Genomic DNA, 21,909 nt, shown 5'->3' with positions numbered 1-21,909 from the left:
AACAATCTCTCGCTGGGGTGTCCAAGGTTTCTCCGTACCTCAGTTTCATCCCTCGGGCATGTTGCTCTGCTCCACCTGGTTCGTCACCGCCTTGGAAGAACTGCTCCTTCTCATGTATCGCCTTGCTCCGTCGCACCCTGCTCAGAGTGTGCCTCAGTGTTCCACCTTTTAACCATATGGGTAGAGCTAATAGGAACCAGGTTTTTGTAATTAAGATCAAGTGCCTGACCCTGCCTGATCTTATTAGTGGGACATGTCCAATGTATTGCATGGATGGTACTCCTTTCAGCCCAAGATCTCCTCTTCCTCTGCTCAGTGTTTGTGTAGAAAAGGGAGGATCTGGGAAGTTGGAATATACTATATAACATAGGATGGGTCAGGGGCATTTGGAAAGGAGGAATACCATGTGTTGCCATCGGGCGTTCCTCCCCAGACACCCCAAGGATCACTCACCCAGGTGATCCTTCTACACTTGTACGCCCCCAGTGTCAGGATCCTAAGGCGATAGCCATGCCCTGGCCACCTAAGTAAAGGATCACTGGGTTCCAGGCAGTGAAACACACTCTGGTGGTTTTTCACAACAGTGCAATGCAATTTTTCATCAATTAATTATGTTTTGCTTAATGTAATAATTTTTGGTGATTCCCATGCCTCTGCGGGCTCGGATACCATTATTCTGGGGATTATGTTTCTTAAAATCTTAAGCACTTAATTTCGAGGCTCATGGATTTCGCAGCAGATGATTTACATTACTTGGAAATTACGATGACCAATCCAAACATTGTGAACAAATAGTGGTTGGATAAGCGTACATAGCACAACAAATTAAACACACAGCAAATATAACTTATATGACCTGCCATTAGAAAAGGTTTTATTTCACTGAATTTGGCAGACTAATTCACATTTCTTATTGATCCATCGCTCTATACATTCTTTAGATTAATAATAAATAACAGGGACATTATTTTACGTAATCAGTTACTAAATCTTCCTCTAATCAAGTTTTACGCACATCTGCATGCTTGGTAAACATATTACCCTGGCAACCCAACAGGGTACTGGTTATGTATACATATATCTTTTAGTATTATATTTCTTAACTTCCAAGTGCATTTTTTAAATACATAGACCTCCAGTAGAAAGTTATCATTTAACCAATAAGAAGATTTAGTTATCAATACGAAGATCAAAGTTATTCATCCGGTCCATCATTCTTAATTTATTTTATATGAGCGCCCAAGCAAATATAGACGCTAGCACATGCAACCAAGTAACTTTTCACAAATGGCGCTTGTCAATTTTGCAATGAGTATTAGTCTGATAATCTACTCATATGTTCATTTTTATTCAGGGAAACAATGTAGCTACATGGGGAGCAGGTGCGAGTGGACCCTGGTCATCTGGCCTAAGCCCCGCCCACCAGGTGCCATTCTGCTTGCCACTCTTTTCCCCACTTAGCAAGCCCCACCCACCTAGTGCCTTCCTGGTTGCCGCTCTTTTTCCCTACTTAAGGAGCCCTCCAGCCTCTTTTCCTTTGCAGATGGGGAGCAGGTGCGAGTGGATCTTGGTCACCTGGCCTAAGCCCAACCCACCTTCTTAGCCCTGCCTCTTCCTTCCTGCTCTCGCCTGGGCGTCCGAAGCAAAGGGCAGACAAAGGAAAGGGCAATTCCTGTTTGGACCTGTTCGGACCAGGAGGATCCAGGGCCTGAACCCCTGCTCAGACAGCAGATAAGCATGCACCAACATGTCTTTACTCCCTCTGTCCCCACAGGCCATCCCCACCCCTCTGGTCCCTCGTGCCCCCCCTTCTTGCATACTTGCATCAATTGATTTCCCAGACTAAATAGATGGAATTATTTTTAGATTGAAACACTAAGATCATACAAACAAGACAACAGTAATCCATTTGTCAAGTAGGTTAAACAAACGTAATATATATGGTTATATTTTTGCCCAATTACTGCTTTATTACACAAGTAACATGGTCAAGAGTCACCACCCATCAGCAGATTTACTTATGGGCTGTAGGGAATGTTGGAATATCAAGCACCAACTTGATGTGGAATCAAGCACTTTTGTACTCACAGTGTGCTGGTATTTGGGAATCCACAGAGGCATATACATGTAGGAATATGTGCCTGCAAGATTATTATTGAGCTTGTTTTCTGGAGTGCCTACTATTCAATTAACTATTCACATCTCATCTTACTTTTAAAAACATAATAATTATGTCCATGTTATTTGTTTTAATTCCTTGGATAGATCATATTGTGACAACTAACCCATTTTTTTTTCATGTCGTTGTCTCATGTTTTTTAGGATTTTGTATGATTTCTATTCAGTGCTATAATTGGCCTATGACTTTCCTTTTTAGGTTATTACTTATATGATTTTATTTGTACTAGCGCATGGATGATTTGGTGCATTATCACAATTCATGCGTTGGTATTTGGGATTGGTCTACAAGACAACAGTAATCCATTTGTTAACTGAAATGTAATCCTGTTCACAGTACTTTATCATGAACCAGTGTGGTTGGATTGACATTAGAGACCTAAGGAAGAGCAAGGCTGAACGCGTGTTGGCTCCAGGGTTTAAGTTCAGAGTTGGCGGATGAATAGCTAATTTTATTTATGAGCATTGTATTAAATGATATTTCTTTGAGAAATCTGTGAAAGTTTCATGCAATGAGTAATTGGAACCGATTTGCATTAGATGGTAGGGGAGGCGCAGTTTGACCCCAAGCTATTGTCTTTATATTCGTCCTAAAGTGTGAGAGAAGTAGGGGAAGCATCACATAATATTGGTCTCACTGTGATCCCAACAATACAGAATTCAACCTAGGAGTGAGCGCAGAGATTTAGGTTATGTTCCTATCCTGTTGTCCAATGTATGGACAACACACCGAATGCTGCATCAGCCCTTAGCTTGCCCATCAATGCAGACTCTCTCTCTCTCTCCCCTAGTCATTCCTTTACTATGGCTACTATCTATCGGCCACCTGGTCAGATTTCCTCCTTCCTCTTGGAGTGGGCAGACCTCTCTTCCTCACTCCTGGCCTCGGCCACTCAACTCCTTCTTCTTCTTGGAGACTTCAACATCCACCTGGATGCCACCGATCCTCCCTCTGGACTCTTTTGCGACCCTCTCTCTCGCACTATTCTCTCCTCTGGCCTGACTCACTCTGCAGGGCACACTCTGGATGTTCTGATCTCCTCAGACCTTCCCCTTTCTGTCCCTCTCACGCTCCTCTCTCCTGGAGTGATCACTTTCTACTTTCCCCCCACCTCACCCTCTCTACCCCACAGGCCAAGCCACTTCCATCACTGCCACTCACCTTCTCGGTCATCAGACCCATGAAGCGCGTATCAGTTGAGACTTTCACCACCACTTTCTCACTCGCCTCTCCCCCACTGGATGATTCTCACCCTGACAGCCCTCTCCATGCTCCACTCTGCTATATCTGATATTCATGATATCCTTGCCCCTGTCATGAGGATCCGCCTGAGGCCCAAAGCCAAGTTCAACTCCTGGTATGACTCAGACCTCGTCAACCTTAAACCCAAGTGCAGGGTGGCTGAGAGGAAATGGCGTGCTTCTTGTACGTCATCTGACAAACTGGCCTACCACCTGCTCCAAAGGCAATACCGGCTCTCTGTCCTCACAAGGAAGAGAGCTCATATCCAAGCCTGCGTCTCAGCGGCATCTAATAACTCTGCTGAACTCTTTAAAATCTGCAAGGAACAGACCAATCCTGACGCAGTCTCTACCTCTCCTGTCCCTTCCCAGGCCCTCTGCATGGCACTGGCTTCTCACTTCATCTCTAAAACTCAGGATATCCTGTCCTCACTCTCCTCCTCTCCTCTCCCTCCATATACTCCCTGCTCTTCCTCTGGCCCCTCTGCAGCCACCCCTCCTCCCTCCGACTCTGCCTTTCCCCTGTTCTCCGCAGATGAGGTTTCTGGACAAGTCCGATCTAGGAAAGTCTCATCAAAACAGGTTCACCATTGTTCCTCCAAAACGCTCAAGGACCACATTGACACCCTCCTGGTTCCTGCCCTGGCTGACTTCTGCAACTTCTCCTTCACTGCTGGATTCTTCCTATCCCCCCTGAAGCACTCCCTTGTGCACCCTCTTGTTAAGAAACCCTCTGCCAACCCCTCTTGTCCGGCCAACTATCGCCCAATCTCACTGAATCTGTTGGTTGTCTTCATGACCATCAGTCTGGCTTCAGAGCTGCCAGAAGCACGGAAACTGCTCTCCTGAACATCCATGAAGACCTGTTCTCAAACCTTGACTAACACCCCCTGTGTCCTCATCTTGCTTGATCACTCTTCTGCCTTTGACACTGTCAACCATTCCATCCTGCTAAAGTGTCTCTGTGATAACCTAGGTATCACCGGTCAGGCCCTGCCATGGCTGACTTCCTTCCTCTCTGACCGACCCTCCCAGGTCCAACTTGGGTCCTTCCTCTCTGCTATCTTTTACTCTACCTGTGGAGTCTCCCAGGGGTCTAACCTCTCTCCCTAGCTGTTCACCCAATACCTGGTACTCCTTGCCCACTGCATTGCCACTCTCTGCCCCACCTTTCAGTGCTATGCGGATGACACTCAGCTAATTTTCAGGCTACTTTCGGCCACCTCCTCCCCATCTCTCATCTCCTACTGTCTGGTTGCTATCCAGGGGTGGTGTGCTGCCAATGACCTCTGCCTTAATGCCGGTAAGACTGAGATTCTCCTCATCGGCACTCCCACTCCCTCATTTCCTTTAACTCTCTGGCCGGCCTCTCTTGGCCCTCTTCCTGCTCCCATCTGCAAGGCTAAGAACCTGGGGGTCATCTTCGACTCCACACATCTCTGACGTCTCTAATAAGTCACACTACTAGCTGCACCTCCTCAGAGGTATTCTTCCTTTCCTCTCCTTCCCCCAGAAGCTCACTGTCTCCCGAGCTCTGTTTTTCTCCAGGCTGGACTATTGCAACAGCCTCTTTCTAAATCTGCCTGCTTCTACTCTACGCCCTCTGCAACTCATCCAGACAGGACTGCGAGACGTGTCCTTGGCCTCAAGCCCAGGGATCGTATCTCTCCAGGACTGAAATCTCTGCACTGGCTCCCATTGGCTGCGAGTATTAAGTTCAAAACCCTCTGCATCATCCACAAGGCCGCCTGTGTCCTCAATACCTTCAACTCTCTCTCCCTAAATATCTTCCCTCTCGAGCCCTTTGCTCATCCGCCTCCAACTCCTTCAGGGTCAGTCGCTTCTCCAAGCAACGAGTTGGCGGTAGATCTCTCTCTTCGGCTGGGGTCTCCCTCTGGAACAGCCTCCCCGTCTCCCTGAAACTTGAAGAGAACCATCTTCGGTTCCGGAAGCACCTAATAACCTTCCTCTTTGCTTCTGCTTTCTCGCTCCCTCTCCCCTGCAGAAGTCCTGGCTGATACTGCACAGGTTACCTGTCCACCCATTTGATCTCGGGACCAAGTCCTGCCAGTTGCATGCTTGCGCTGCCTTCCTGGCAACCTCTGCACCTGGGGACTGTTTTCTGTATCCCTACAGTCCCCTAACAAGCACTTATGTCTGCACTCACCATGCACTTGCCACCAGCTGGCCTTTCTTTATTTATTTTATGCTATTTTATCCCATGTACTGCACTTTCCCTCCCCCCGCACTCTTCTTTTCCCCCTTCCCTTGCACTTGCGCAATATGAATGACACCTGGCCTAGTAAGATCGTTGAATGTCTTCCCTCTGTTCCCCCTCCCTTGCCTCGTCGCGCCTTGAAACACTTGTGTATAGGCACGTTATAAATGCCATATCATATATCAATGCACTGCCACTTGTCAGCCATGGTTCTATCCCTAAAGAAAAGTGAAATACATTTCCTTATGTTATTTGGTTTTATGGTGTGCTCTGCTACCTTTTGCATGGTCTCTTGGTGCAATGCGACCGGAAAAGAGGCAGGAGTTCCAATTGTGCTATATAAGTTGATGGGCGACTTGAAGTGTTCTGATGTTTTAGTGTGTGTTGGGTGGGGTGTTAAATTGTTGTGTGTGGGTGGCTTTTGCCAACACAGAACTCCAGCGTGTTGGTGAGGGAAGTCAACCGTGGAGACACCAAAGGAATTCTAAGTATCTTGACTAGTGCAGCTGTGTGGATGCCGTGGTTGTGGTGCACTTAGAAGCAAAATCACCTTTGTGGGGGAGAGAGGGAGTTGTCCTGGAATGCCCTCCTGGACAGCAGGCCACACACACGGTGTGGCATTTTAGCGCACTCCGTCCCTCTCCATCTGGATTCCCTACTGGACATTTTCCGTGCTTGGGAGGTAACAGAACGACTGTATGTCATTATTGTGAAAGTCACTCATCTCAACTGCCATTGTGATAAGACCGAAGAGGTCCCCCTTCCTAACTCCCGAGCTCCCTGAACCCACCCCCAACTGGCTCTTCAGGGGATACACCCGGAACGACTACTCATTCCCCTCCATCTAAATTTCATATTCTTTTCCAGAACACCTGCCATTTTTCCATCCCCTTTCGTCTTCAAGTCCCTCCAATCCCCAACCCACTTGCATCTTCGGACCCCAACCATCCCTACGCACTGCTGCTGCTGCTGCTGCTAGTCACACCCACAGATCGTATTGAGTCAGGCATCAAACAGTAGTGCTATCTGTCAAGCCAGAAAGAACCGCAAGGTCCTCAGTAAAACCTACATTATCATATAATATAAAATATATATATAAAACCTTTCTATTTTAATCCTGACCGCCCGACCTATGGCACTGTCAGTAGTGTGCTAAGATACCCTTAGGTTGTTGTGGCCTTCACCCTCCGACCCCCCCGCCCCCGTTCGCCCTCTAGAGGTGACCGACTCGATACGATATGATCATTCCCATGATGCTGCTGCAAGGCATACACTACCATCTCGCAATATTGACTCAGAATGGAAAGGATTTTCATTTTTGTAGCATTAACAAAAAATGAAGCAGAAAGGGAGATAGGACTAGACGAGGGGGATCTGAGACAGAGAGCGCAAACACGATAAATGGACAGATTACTCACTGAGTTACAGTGGTCCTGACAATGATTTCGATTGTAGAAGTAGGAGGCGACCGTCTCCTTTCACACACCAAGACTCTGCTGGATTTAGAGGAAGAGCCACTGCCAACTCGCTAGTGGAAGCTCTTCCACCTACCACTGCGCCACACCAAGAGGCCAAAAGTGCAACTTGAAATAAAAGTGAGAGGAGGGTCATAACGGCGGTAATGATACTATCACCAATGACAGCTCAAAGGTAATGGATACCTCCTTTGGGATACCACTGCCTGTGTACGCTTGCCAGTGGTCGCCAGGAATAGGAAGAGGAATGGTGAATGTCCCGGCCAGTCCTGAGCCATGATACCCCGTCCTCACCACAGTACATCCTTTAGGTGGACGTGCTAACACCAGTTAGGATTCTGTCGCTGGCTAACATTGGCGCCCCTTTTTCTGAACTAGATCTACATTTTTGGCATCTATTTTGCAATTCTTCTTCTTTTTTCCGACAATCATTTGCAGCTGGACGCCGTCACACGACTCCATATAGCCAAGACCCACCAACAGAACTGCACTTACGAAAGTGGAAAATGTACACAAAATGCGATTACCTAAAGTTGAATTTGTCAAGCGCGTTGGCCATGTGGCGGGGATTGCCAGAGCAGCGGTAGTAATTCCGGTCATCCAATGGAACAATGTCAACGTCCGAGAAGATGAAGCAATTATAGTTGTCCTTTGATGCCTCTGCGAAACCCACGTTCATCAGCTTGGCCCGGTTGAATTGTAGATCGCCATGCTAAAACAATACAAATAAAATCTTTTTAAATAGTGGGTACAGCCTGGACATGGAATTGCGATTCTGTAAATTCTCAGAACGTCCATGTTTCTGCACTGAAATATCCTAGAACGCCTCCAATTCCCATTTTCCCCCTGATCCCTCTCTGAAGTCCTGTCCAGAGGAATCTTCCCCAGAACCAGGCCAAATCTCTGATTTAAGTCATCATATCAGATCATATATAGATAGTACCCACTCCAAAATGTAACGGACATGCAGGCATAGACATCTCACTGATGCTCAACATTGTGTTTAATACTGCGCGGTTCTCATCAGTTTGTAGTGGTTGACCTGCTTTGAAAGCATGTTTTTGTGAGAATTTGTCATCCATTTGCTTCTGCCGGCTCTTAGACTCTGGAGGTAAAACCCCCGGTAAAGTGGTGGCCCCAACCCCAATGTTGATTTAATGTCCCAATAGCCAGGAGCCTTTCACCCAATGGGATGGGGAGAAGTACATGTTAAGTGCTTGTAACCGTTGGAACAGGTTTTATGAGGGAAGATTACTTTGGGTACAATTTATTTACAAATTGTAGAGTACGTAAGAAATACTACATTGTTGACATTGTACAAGTAAGTTGATGTTTTTGGTGGCAATATTGTAGAGATTAGTGGCCCAGATTCACAGAGGTTGTTGTTCACTTGCACGTGCCAAGTGCTCACAGATGTGGAATGAAGAAATAGATTGTTTAGATGGGTGAATCCCAGGGCACATCCCAAATTCACAAAAGGGATGCGCTCTGGGATACAGCAGTGCCCACAGCTGCCTGTTTTATCCCTGGTGTCCCAGGCAGCCATGTGCACGCATGTGCAAAATCCAGACCAATGTGTGTGAAGCCACCTGCCTGCATTCTGCACCTGACAAAAAGTCCATATGGGGTTATGGGCCCTACCTAGCATGACCATCATTGCAGATACAGCCATGTGAGTGTTATGGGTGAAAGGGAGGAGTGCAACTATTATGTTAATGTCATGCATGTCCCTGACACTTACATATGGATGGAATGCCCCTCCTGCTGCATGAAGTCCCCTGTGTGAATCAGAAGGCTTGTGGACAGGCATGTGTGGCTCCAGAATGCAACTGCAGTTGTATTATTATTTAAGTAGGAAAAAGAAGATTCATGAAATGGAGGACAAAAGCAAAACATGAACATCACTATTGCTCAAGTTATTAACGTCAAAGGAAAATGTTAATGATAAATGTGTTTAAAAATTCAAACCACTTTCATGCGAATGGCATAAAAAGTAAATATTTTAAATATTACTTTTATATGAAATTACGTTTTTCAGACTTAACACTAAATGCCACTCCATTTGGGGGAAGGTGTCTAACTTTCATTTGCTTGTTAGGACTCCTGGTATGGCTATGGAACTGCTGCTGCGCACTCACCTGTTCAATCACGTATATGCCATAGTCCGCTTGCTGTCTCTGGAGGAACTGGTGCATGTAGAAGAGCCAAATGGCAAGGTGTGTTTCCCGTCTGCGGAAGGGGATAATGACAGCTATGCGTTGACGTGCAGAACAGTCTGCAGGATGAAAATGCCCTCCTTGAACATTTGGATATGCGTAGGAAATATCTTCAAGTGACCACACAATTGATAGGTTTATATTAACAGGGCCAACTGCAAAACAAAGGGGACACACACATGTATGGATTATAATCTGGGATGAGATACAGAGCTTTAAAAAAATGTCTAGGACTTTTTTCCTGCAAAATCAATGATCCCAAGTTTCATTTGAATATTTCTTTTTTTTTTCTCTCTGGATCTACTTTACCTGTAATTTGAGCACATACAACAAGTTCCTTTCTGGGAATTGGTTCGGGTCTTACAGTTCTTTTGCAAAACTATTGTTTAAATCCCATTGATGTCCGACATATTGTATTCATGAGGTTCCATCAGGTTTTATCAAGGGAAGATTTGTCTCTTCTAATACTAGTCATCCATGCAAGGTTTTATCTCATTCTAATTGCTCGCAGGACCCTCTTATCGTACTCTCTTGATGCTGAAAAAGCTGTTGATCGTGTATCCTGGCCCTTTGTGTTTTAAACACTCACAAGGAATGTCATTGGACCCCATTTTCTACATCTCATCAAAACTCTCTAGAACCCCCCCTTCGACGCATATTTTTGTTTGTTAATCATCATTCTCCCCCTTCCATCCGAATTTTAAGAGGTCCTCAATTTCCGTTACTTATTGTTTTATGTTTATAACTATTTCTTTGCAACAAGCATGGAAATATGCACATTGCAGGTATTCATATTTTACCAATACTGTTAAATGTTCTGCAAATGCGGATATGTTACTTTATCTTTCAAAACCATCTCTTGCTATTGATAATTTGCTTATGATTTATGAAATGTAGCATGATGAATGAAATCTGAAATATTTCCCCTTACTTATGCTTTTTCTCATTTACTTATATTCATGAAATTAACTGAAATACTCATTCTATTAAATAGCTTTGCCTCTTCTTTACTAGGGACATTGAAAGTAGTTGAACTTAATATATCTTCTATATTGGTAAAAACGGAAGAGCCAATATAAAGTTGGTCTCCAGTCTTTCTCTCATGGTAAGGATGTCTAGATTCTGTTAAAATGATTATTCTGCCCATAATTTCGTATCCATTATCTATGATGCATGTTTAATTTCCCTCATCATTATTTAAAAATATAAATAATCGTCCTACTAAATTTCTATGCAATAATAAAGCCCTTGCAATTGTTCTTAAAAACATACTTTCTGAGATAGGAAGTGGTGTTAAACTCCCAGAATTTGAACATTACCATGAAGCTGTTGCCTTCTGATAATTTCTTTAATTTTAAATGGATGAAAAATCCAATTTATTATGTAAAATTGATTTTAGTCAAATTGCACGTTAACGTTTGTGTGATTTAATTTTTTTGCTAATGACCTCTTGGCCCAATATAAACATAAAATCACTTACTGCATTTTTTCAAAATAACTTGAGATTTCTTAATGTATTATTCATATGAAGCTGATTGCTTGAGAAGCACCTGTTTAAAGGCATAATAAACTGATTCTTGTTAATAATCACCTCGTATCCTCAATTCGGTGGTATAAAAAATAAGTATTTTCGTCTGTTTTACGGCCATGTACCAATTTCCTTTTCCAAGCTTCTTTCTCTTGGATGATGCAGACCTAGATTCCATCTTAATATTAGGTTTTCATTTGCCGAGAATTTGGACTCCAATCTTAAAATTGCTTCTAAACATTCCTAATTCTGGGTTCCACTGAAGCTGCCATGTATATTATTTGTTTGATTATGGTATTGACCTTAATAATAGTAAATACAAGTGAATTGTGATCAAATGGGAAATAATTTTAAAAAGATCAAATACCTTCTGAAATTTGGGAGAAGGTGTGGCTTAATTGCTTTGAAACTTCTGGAGCTGCTCATCGAAAACAAACTATATTTTTGTCATGAATTGGGCTTCCTTTCCTCTGTTAGAATGTCCAGGTTTCCCCCTGAAAGCTCTAAATTACGATGGTCATATATTTTACCCAATGTTCCTCTCAGTCATACAATATTTGGCTGAAAACTGGCTTCTAACTTCTGGTCAGATACATGGAGGATTATACAGAACATTTTCAATTCTTCCCTCCTATCATTAGCTAGCTTAATTTTAGGCTATTTAAGCAGTACTGGCATTAATGTGGTAACATCCACTTCATCCCTTAATGATATTTTCGTCATTGCTGGTTTTGTCAATTCTTCCAAACGGAATTGCCCTGAAAAACTGACCATTATTAATTGGTGGAATGTTTTCTGTTCTATGCATAGAATTCAACATTGTTATACTAAATCTTTTTTCTGAATATAAAATGGTCAAGACTTTTAGAGATTACTCACCATATCGTCACTGCCAATCAAAAGATTAAGTTTATGACTATCCCTAAACCTACTTGAACTCTCTTTAACCATGACCTTGTCTACCTGTGTGCGCCCTTTGTGTCTGTTGTGTCTGTTCCCTAAAATATTTAGCAAGTTTGATGTGTTATACCAAATGGTAATTATACTTCTAATGAGCGGTTTCTACTATTAATAATATTATTGTATTTATCAATTAGAATGGATTAATTATTCAACTTTTACAAAACCAATACAATTATTTCCCTTGAAAAAAATCATCTAGGCCTAAAATTCTCTTGCCTAGTCACATCACTCACCAGTGGGACATTGAAAACACTGATAAGTGGGAACAAAATTAAACGTGATGAATGACTTGCAGGCCAATAAACATTTTGAGCTGTAAGAACAAATTCAACTCCATTTTATCTGATGTTAGCAGAAGGGAGCAATGCTTTAAAAAATGAAACTTGGCAGGTGAACAGGTTGACTTGGTTTTTATTTTAAGCATACAATGGAAAATGTAGTTCCAAATGCAAATGAAGTTGCCAAAAATTGGGGTTAGACCCTGTAGATCGGGGGTCAGCAACCTTTCGCACCCCAGGAGTTTTGAACTACATCTTCCATCAACCAAAACCATCACAGATAATGGGAAGGAATCTTGGAAATCATTTTCAAAAATGTGGAGAGCCACAGGTTGCATACCTTTGCTGTAGTAGACCCTTGCTGTAGTTTGTTGAATCTCCCTGAGCCTGTTCACTCATATCCAATGCTGAAGCATCCCTGTCTAGGTACAGCTTCCTGTACACCAATTCATGCTGTGTTTCTGCATGAAATGTTCATGCAGGCTCCCCGGTACAGTAAACTAACTGTGAATGTAAGATGTGTGGCAGGCTTTGCACGAGCAGGGACTGTGTTCTCTGTTGCGCCAATCATCCCCTTCTTTTCTGGGGTCACTTGACTGCACAGGAGGACATTGACTCAAGACTCGAGGTGTAAACTGAAGGCTGCTGGTATCAGTGAGTCCTGAATGAAATAACATTGAGCTCTGCTGGGTCCCTTGAAGGAAAAGGAGGTTGGCGAGAGATTCGACCCCCTACCTCTCTGATCATCATACGTTGGGTGGGGGCCCAGCCTTCTTCAAAACGGTGGGCAAACAACTGAGCAAAGTCCTAAACTCATTCAGAGACTCTCTTCTTTGGTATTGTAGGCATATTTATCTTCAACCTGCAAATGCCTTCTTGGCATAATGGGAGACTAGGCCTGCAGGAGCCCTATTGGCGGTCAGTGACTGTAGGTAGGTAATAAGATGCTGGAAACAAGATCTTCCACCCTCTAGGCAATTCTGAATGAGAAACAAACAATAAACCATACTTCGAGAGAGAGCAGGAGGGAGGGGAGCGTACACACTGGAGAGTGCACAATTGCATAGTGCACGAATCAGGAGCAACGTAGTGGAGGCCAGTGTAAACACCATTTTAGTTAATGGCAGCCATTTTAGAACGTAGGCCCATGGCCCCTTAGCCCCAACACCACCTTTGCAGCAGAATTACAGCCCTCCTATGCTTTGATCCCTAAGACCCCCACACACCACAGTGTCAGTCAGGCCCAGACCACAACCATAAAACTGTAAGACACCCACATGATCAAAGAGGTCCGAAAGCAAGGCTATCTTGCCTTCACAATTGGGTAACATTTGGGTCAAATGATTTGTGCTGTGAGGTGCCAGGGAAGGATGGAATAGGATGGAAGACCTTGGGAGGTTGCTGATGCATCTGGGAATGAGTGAAGTATGCAAGTTAGTATGACCTTGGCTCTCTCCCAAGTGCCAAATCTGTGTCTGTCAGTCTGGCAGATGCACCATTATAGTGATAGAGTAGCATTATTTTTAGAAGAAACTAATTTCTTATTAGGATCTGTATTTCTGCAGATGATGATCACAGCAGCACCCACGTGGACGGAGATGGACAAGAAGGCTGGAACCAATGGCCTAGCATCCCCTATGGAGTGGGCCGCCTATGTATAGGGTCTCGCCAACCAGCCCTGCAGGTTTTCACTGTATGTAATGATGTCACGGATGACGGATGATTTTGGCAGAATGTTCCATGGCAGCAGAGTTCTTTGCTGATGCACGTTTGTGTAGGCATAAAAATGTTTTATCCTTGCAAGCAGTGACTTGGGCCTTTTTCCCTAGCGCGTTGTATTTTTCTGTTGTCAGCATATAGGGGCATGCCTTCATTTGGTGATCCCAACATGATCCCAGCGACCCCCGTGCTGACAGAGGTACCCAGACCGCCAGTCCCAGACGCATCAGACCCAGAGGGGTGCAGGAGCCGTTTTTAGCCATTGTTGGACCCTGTGACAGAGGAGTTCGGGTGAACACGCATATTTGAGTATGGGAATGGTGTATGTGTGTGGAAAATAGAGTGTGTGTGAGTGATGGATGGAAGGGTGTGTTTTATTGTGGGAACAGAGGAGGTTTTTCACTTTTTGTTATAAATTGTTTAAGAGGAATAATAAGGAAGGAAGGAAAATTAAAAAGTGTAGGAGAGCCTTCCTGAGTGAGGGGAGATGATGGTACTATTTTTTTGTGACACGAAGATGACCAAGTATGAGCTCTGCATAATTAGTGGGGTTGGGTACAGTTTTTGTTTGCTGGTTTAGTGTATTGTGATTGGTAGAGGTTTAGAGTGACTTATTGTTGGCATGGCATTTTAAAGTGCATTGAATGAGGGTAGAGTGAAATCCAGTGTGTGTGAAAGGAAGGGGGGGTACCTCAATTGGGGGTCAACAGGGAGGAGGGGGCAGAAGGCTGGTTCTTATTTTAGTGTGCACAGGGCAAAAGCTTAAGCTAGGGCAGCGGTATTCAAACTGTGGGGTGCGCCCCAGCAGGGGTCTGTGGTCGCATCCTTGGGGGGCCATGAGAGCCCAGCAAGAAATGTAAAAGAAAATTAAAAAAACGTTTGTTTTTCCTTTTTTTTTAGGTTGGAAGAAATGGGCAGAGGCGGCTCACATGGTCGGGCTATAGCATGAAACTGTCTCAGGCCCCAATGAAAAAGTGGCCCGCAGTTGTAAATGGATATTCCTTCCTTTAGTCACAGACTGTTTGAATAGTACCCAAGGGGGTGCTTTGTGTTAACATGTAAAATTGTGATATTTAAAGAGTATTTATTCAGCAACAATGGTCAAATCTACTAGCTGCATAGTGAAGTAACTAATAAAACTGGCCCACATTAGCCAAAAAGGCATTTTTGTTACAGGCATTGCCCTATTGGCCAGTCCGGTGAGGGGGTGCCCTCCCAGTTGCCCCCTCGCCCATTATGGAGGAGCTAAGGAGCCAGCCCAGTGAAACAATGAGCACTCTCTCAGCTGCTTTTCCCAGCTGTGGGAGTGCTCCTGGGCTGGCTGAACTGTCGAAGGGAAACACTATTTCCCTTAGACAGTTCAGTTTAGTTCCCCAACCGCACATGCTCACTGAGCCATGCAAATGCTGGGGCATTTTGGTTTGCCAGCATTGCATAGCTCATTGGAAATGCTAGTTGGGGCACTGCATGTCTGTATGTGCAAGGGGGAGCTCCTGTTACTCCTCGCACATATGTACAGAGCAGCCTGGAGCAAGGTGTTTCAGCACCCACACGCAGGTCAATGCAGAAGGTACGTATATGTTAATTTCTTTTATTTAAACATGTGTATGGATGCGTGTATGATTGTGTTATGAGTGAGTGTATGCTGATGGATGCTCGTGTGAATGATAGAGTGGTTGTTGTATGAATGTTTTGTGTGTTTGTTTGTTTTGGTCTGTTGAGCCGATTTTGGCAAGTGGTGGATAGAGGGGGGGGAAGGATGGTTGTACAACAAAGGCATTTTAAAAATGACTAAATGCCTTTTTGAACAATCCCCCAACCCACCTGTCAAAATCAGCTCTCCTTCTGAAGCGCTGTGGAACCCAGGGGACAGGAATGGTATTTTATTACTGGGTTTCTAGCATAGATGTCCAGTCAAAAATAACATGCTTTCCTCCTTGGCACCCTAGCGCCTTGCATACACACAATCATGCTGATTGTGTTAGGCCCAGGGGGCCCAGGGGCCAGGGATGGTTTCTTTTTACTGGACATCTATCATTGTTGTCCAGTAAAAATGTCATGCCTGCTCCCTGGGCCATCCAGCACCAATTGCAAACTGTTTGGCTATTTACCAATTTATTTTAAAGTATGCTCTACAATGCATCATTTTGACCCATTATTTTTTTTTAAAATCACGGGGGGAAAACCCCTAAAACCCCCTTGATTGGTTCGGGCTTCCTCACTCAGCACGGTTGCTATGGCATTTTTGGGAGAAATAGTTTTACCCCTCCACTTAAAAAATTCACCAGCAGCCACTGGCCATTCGGACTGTGTTGGGAACAGGATGGGGGGAGTCCAGGGACTGTGGTGGGAGCAGGATAGGCAGGAACCATGGGATAGTGGTGAGAGCAGGGTGGGGAGAGGCGAGGGTGTGTGATGGGGTGGGGAGAGCCCAGTAACTGGGTAGGAGTGGGATGAGGGAGCCATACGACTGATGGGAGCAGGTGGGTAGCACAGGGACTATACTGCAAGTAGGGTGTGGTGACGGCTCACAACACATACTGTCCATTTGGCATTTTTTGGGGGGGGGCGGCCTGCCCAAATTCCATGCAGGGGGCCCCTGCCAAAAAAATTTAAAGACCCCTGAGCTAGGGAGACCTGAGCCCGCTCTTTGTTTAAATGGTAAGGAGGACTCCTTTAGACTACATGTATAGTGGGCTGCCATTATACAGGGAGAAGATTGAGAAATATCACAAGCAGTGAGTGGTAGAGACATGAGGTGGGATGCCCCACTCCTGGCCAGAGCAGGGCAGCCACTATAACAGACTGCTAGAACATATGCACACATTTTTAGCAGTGAAGTATAAAGGCAAGCAGCTGCAGAAGAGGAAGGAGATTTTAGATCTTTGGAAGATGATTGAGGATGTGGAGGACCCCAACGAGAGAGGGGTGTGGAATACCCATGGAGGCCCACAGTAATAGAGGTGGGCAGAACCTGAACAGAACATAAGGATTTATATCCATTAGCTGCCCACCCAGCCACAGGATACACTAACCTGACCTATCTGCCTACCCAGTCACTGCACCACCACCACCGTTTGTTCCTACCCCAATTACTACCCAACCCCAGACTGTAAAGGGCAGAAGAAGTTGGAGGAAGCGCTGGAAGGCCCGACTGAGCACATCACAGAATGAGGGGAGGTTGAAGGAGAGCAGACCAGATGAGTAGAGGGCAGGAGACATTTAATTTAGATTAGATAGCACGGCTTTAAAGGATGTGCACATTGAGACAACAGAGGGTGAGGGTGGGTGAGCAGGAAGCACAGGTTATAGGACCATGAGGTCCGACAGAGAGAGACAGAGTTAAGGGAAGATGAATGGGACTGCGAAAATTAAGATTAGGATGTTGCACAGGAGGGACAGCGGGCACCAGAGATATCACCATTACTGGAGCGCTTCTGGGGACCACGATTAAGGAATAGGTACGGCTAAGTGACAGTTGCATGGAAAAAGAGAAGTGTTGGAAGGGAAGAGGATGGGCATGCAGACGCCACTCTTACACAAAGGTCCGGGGAGGGCACACTATGTGTCCTGCATGTTAGGAAAGATTCCCATTTATGTGAAGTTTTCCCTCCAGTTGTGTTCCCACTAACCTTTTGCTGCTGTTGTATACCCTAGTCTGACTTTGCCAGTGGAGCACAGCCTTCAGCTGCACTCCACTGGGTGTTATGGAGAAACTGACATGCCCTTAAAGACAGTCAGTACTAGGAGTGGGAGACGTTTCCCTTAGTCCTTTCCAATGTTGCAACTTTTCTGCAACATGTTGCAAGTGCACAATGTATTTTACTTCGGTGTCATTTGTAAAGGCCCTAGACAACCTCAGGATTATTTAGGAGAAGTGCAGATGTGCCTTGTACAGGGCTGGTGTCAGCTTATCTTTTCATGTAATATTAACCCTTTCCTGCCATGCAAACTGCATTTACCGCATTTGGCACGAATAGGTGTCCTGGCTCCAAAATGGCCATGCCAGAAGGTTTTTTGTCCTGTCCTTTGGCCATCTTGCCCCCTTCACTTTCCCCAGGTCGAGCCGACCAGGGTCAGTCCTTATTTGGGCATGCATTCACCCGCAAAATGCCAAGCTTTCGCAGGCTTCTGCATGCCGCGTGTGTGTGCTTCCATGATGTGGGTTGGACTGTCTGGTTCCAATACACATCCTGGGTGCCAGAGAGTCTGGTGTGCTGTGAATGCCTGGGACCGCCATGGTCTGTGATTGGTCCACGTGTGGTGTGCCTGTATGTGAGCAGATCTCTCATTGGGTCCCCTTTGTTTTGGCGCAAAGGAGATTCAGGATAAGAGGAGGCTCCAAACACGCATATCGTGTTGATCACTGAACGAAGGATACGATCCAAGTATCCTGAAACTAAGAAGCCGAGTCGGGAAACCGCGTGTGACCCGCTGGAAGGTTTAGCCCCCTCAGCCCACTGTTGTCCCGCTGGGCCCCTTTGCATCTGATCGAACTATAAGGTCTGCGAAGACGCTTCAACCCATTGGAATAGTGGGACTAACTGTTCTCGGCACCTTCATCAATCCCTGCAAGTAAGCCTTCTCGGAAGTGTCCCTGGGCCAAACAGCGGGCTAACCAGCTTCTGGTGGGACACCACCACCGTTTTGAGGAGACCCTTGAAACTTTGTACATCGCTAGCTCTGTGTTCACTGCACTTTCACACCGAATTTCCTACACTTGGCGTTCCCAGGTCTGAAGTAAAGAGAGAGTGCCGGAACCTGAGTGCACGTGGTTACTGTGTTGCCCAGATGTGGTGACTAACTTTGCAGGTGCCTTGCTGCTGTGCCCCTCTGTACCCTGAAGCCTGCTACAGTAAAACTGGCCTGATCCATCCACGAGGAGCGGAGAAATCTCCACTGTCCCATTTGGGAATCACTGCTGTAACTTTGCTGCTGAAAGCCGCAAAGCCTCTCAATTGCCGCATTTGAACCTGCTATAGAAGTGGACTCGACTGCCGAAGTTTGGTCTGGAGTGCGCTAGGGGTCGGTGAGTACTTGAAACCCTTACCTGTGGCCCCTAGCACATCCTCCTGTTTTTACGCATGAGTGTCCCCTGAGGGCCACTTCCCTTTCCACAGATAGCCTAAGCTCCTGGAACCTGTTCTGCCCTTTTGGGGAGACCCTCCACAAGTAGTGGGAACTTACTTTGCATCACCTCACCCACCTTCCTGAGCTGCTACAGACCCTACAAGAGACCCTGTTTTCGCCCATCTGCACTACCACGTGACCCAGCATTGCAAGTACATTTGAGCAATACGCTCCCCTCTTCTTTCAATTAGGATTACAATTACTGCAGAACTGCCTAAAGAGTCTTTGCACTACCTGCTTCCTTCCCCATTTTTAGGTTGTGGACCCATTTCATGCATTAACCCTTTAGGCCACTTGGTCTCGTATATGTGTATTTTTGTAGGATTGTGTTGGTTTAAAAGTCTTACCGTTAATAACTATTGTGTTGAAACTCAAAGGCCTTGAATAAATGTATTTGTATTTTTAATATATATGCACGTGACTGGGAGTGATTTGTAAGTGTCCTTTACTATGTGTGCTCATTGAGGTCTTTCAGTCACCCTCACCCCTCCTGAGACCGAGTCTTGACCGCCACCATTGCTACCTTGATTGGTCTGGCTTGTCCAAAAGGTTACCCTGTTCCAAGAAACTAGGCTGGCCTTCTGAGCCTCTTCCCACCAGGTCAGAGTTCAGAAATCCATCTTAACACTGGGCACAAATGGATAAAAACAACTTGATTAAAGCCCTCCAGCCCCTTACTGCTGGGAAGTGGATCTATGCCTTTGAGAAGCAGACAGCAGGTGTCCCTCTACCCGTGGGGTATGTGAAAAATGTGCTACTGGCAATTGTTGGTAATCAGGCCGGGGATACATGTGTCAAGACAGGATATCTGGGGTGAAATTGTGAACAATGCACACAACAGGCCCCCTTCAACAACCTTAGGGCCCAAGTGTGGAATGCGCTATAGAGGAAATATCGAGACACCCCAGATATACTGTCATGATTCCTGCCCCTCAAGTCCCCAGCCCTCCAAGATGTCAGGCTGGAGCCAGGACACGATCACCTACATGGCCCTCAAGGGCCTCCTCATCCCTCCAAAGACCCACTTGGAGTCAGACTTGGCGCTTGTGGCACCAGACTCACTCACTCCCATAGGATAACATTGGGAATTGGACTTGTAGTGCATTGATGGGGACAAGATGGATGCCCCCACATATTTTGGTTCCAAGAACTGCATGTGCGGTCTAGTATTTTGGGTGTGGTTCAGCCCAGAGACACCTGGGATACCCAGATACTATTTAAGCCACACCCAGGCTGAGAAACATGCTTTGCGTTTTTTTGCACATGCAGCGTGACACTCACCATGTTCGGATCGGTCTCCAGTAGGCCTGCATCTTTCTTCTGCGCTCAGCTCCTGCAAGAACAAGAACACCGGTAGGAACAGCCTTACCTTGCAGCGCTTCTGCACATCATTCATCGCTCCTTCTGTTCTGCGGGCATCTTCGGCAGTATCATTCCCATCCCGGCACGCCGCTTCCTAAGGAAAAGGGAAAAGAACAGAAAAAAGGCATTAGTAAGCATTCTGTAAATCTTTGCTTATTTTTAAATACTGTACGAGCTTCAAACGCTTACCTGAATCCCAGCCGCTCTGGGGGAACTCTGTCTCCGGAGCTTCTCATCCATCTGCAAGAGGGAAAAGACACTCCAGGTTAGCGTGGAAACATCTAGAGGAGCTGCATACCGCGCCTACCCACTGCATTTGTTCTTCATAACCGGCATCCACTCTGAAAACGTCGCGGCACCTAAAAGACACAGAAAAAGAACTCAGTTCAATGCAAATACGAAAGGGGTGCATCATGCATCGCACTCTCACTCACCTTCAGCGCTACTCATCTCAGCAGCACGCCGCCATCTCCGGACGCTGGCCATCATCTAAGGAAGGAAAGGAACGATGTTAGAGAACTGTTCAAAAGACTCATTATACTTACCTGTCAGACTCTTGCCAGTGAAGTAACTAGGCAGCAACGAGTCCGCATCAATCAATGTGCCCCTGTGCTGAAAGCAGGATGGAGAACACACTATCCAAGAAAACAAGATGAGCTGTGGATCAAAGGGAAGGGTTGGACCCCGGGGAAGAAGGGGTTCAAGCACACAGAGACAATAGGGAGTTAAACTCTACCAATCCTGTGTTTCAGGCTCAGGCTCCAGTCAAATAGCCTCCAGGGAAGGGTTCAAGGTCGTAAGAGGTCAGAACAGGCTGAGTGACGTCCCTGTGGATACCAGTTGAGCATTACACATACAGTCCATAACGCAATACACTATGGGAGAGGATAAAGGGCCCTGAGCAGTACATTATTCGAGTAAGGCATGGTATCAAAAACAAAAACTGGCACAATGGATGCAAGTTTCAAAAGCCTTTATTTAACTCAAAGGTGTTTGGAAACTGCCTATCTCTAGAATGGGAGTAATCCCAACCAATAAAACAAACAAAATAGTCCATGTCAAGTCTAGTCAAAATAACACAAGGCCAATACTAACAAAACCTAACTTTGCCCTCCTTCTTAGAATAGCAAATGTGTTAAGGGAGAACAAAATGAAAATAGTGTCTCAAAGGGAAATGTCGGAATGGCTCCAGTGAAAATAGTGACTCAAAAGAAAATTTCACAATGGCTTCAGCACCAACTCCCTTCACTAGGTTCAACCCCACAGAGTTTAGAGAGTCTCTCAAAAGGATGGGTGGATGGCACAGTTCTGGCAGTCTTGCACACTTTGGCTTACTGGTACAACTGAACAGTTTACTCTTAGGCTTTCAACTTCTGGTAATGAAATCACTTCTTTAGTCTTCGCCCGCCTTGCCATCAAAACTCAGTTCCTATACTCTCAATTTCTCACAGTTCTGCACAGGCTTCCCCCCGCCGGGCTCGGCCCTCTTTTTTTTCACTTGATCACACCACCTCTCACAGTTCCTCACTGGCTTCCCTCTGTCTCTCCTTTGTGGGGGTTCCCTTCCCCATGTTTTATCTCATATTTTTTCTCTATCGAA

The 21,909-nt window shown here is 45.5% G+C and overlaps 1 protein-coding gene across 5 annotated transcripts in view; it reads right to left on the bottom strand.

Moving 5' to 3' along the window:
* The window catches only part of LOC138571977 (beta-1,4-galactosyltransferase 1-like), a 431,968-nt gene that overhangs the window by 97,131 nt on the left and 312,928 nt on the right, over window positions 1-21,909 (bottom strand). For all 5 annotated transcript variants that reach the window (XM_069649234.1, XM_069649238.1, XM_069649235.1 and 2 more), the window contains 2 exons: window positions 9,252-9,484; window positions 7,641-7,825 (listed from right to left, as the gene is read on the bottom strand). In XM_069649234.1, coding sequence (XP_069505335.1) covers window positions 7,641-7,825; window positions 9,252-9,484 — 418 coding nt within the window. The remainder of the gene's footprint in view (window positions 1-7,640; window positions 7,826-9,251; window positions 9,485-21,909) is intronic.

The sequence above is a fragment of the Ambystoma mexicanum genome, chromosome 1p (assembly GCF_040938575.1).
Source record: "Ambystoma mexicanum isolate Mex_15411 chromosome 1p, UKY_AmexF1_1, whole genome shotgun sequence".
Classification (NCBI taxonomy): Eukaryota; Metazoa; Chordata; class Amphibia; order Caudata; family Ambystomatidae; genus Ambystoma; species Ambystoma mexicanum.
Note: the sequence above shows the minus strand (reverse complement) of the source record. Positions and strands in the feature narration are given on the sequence as shown.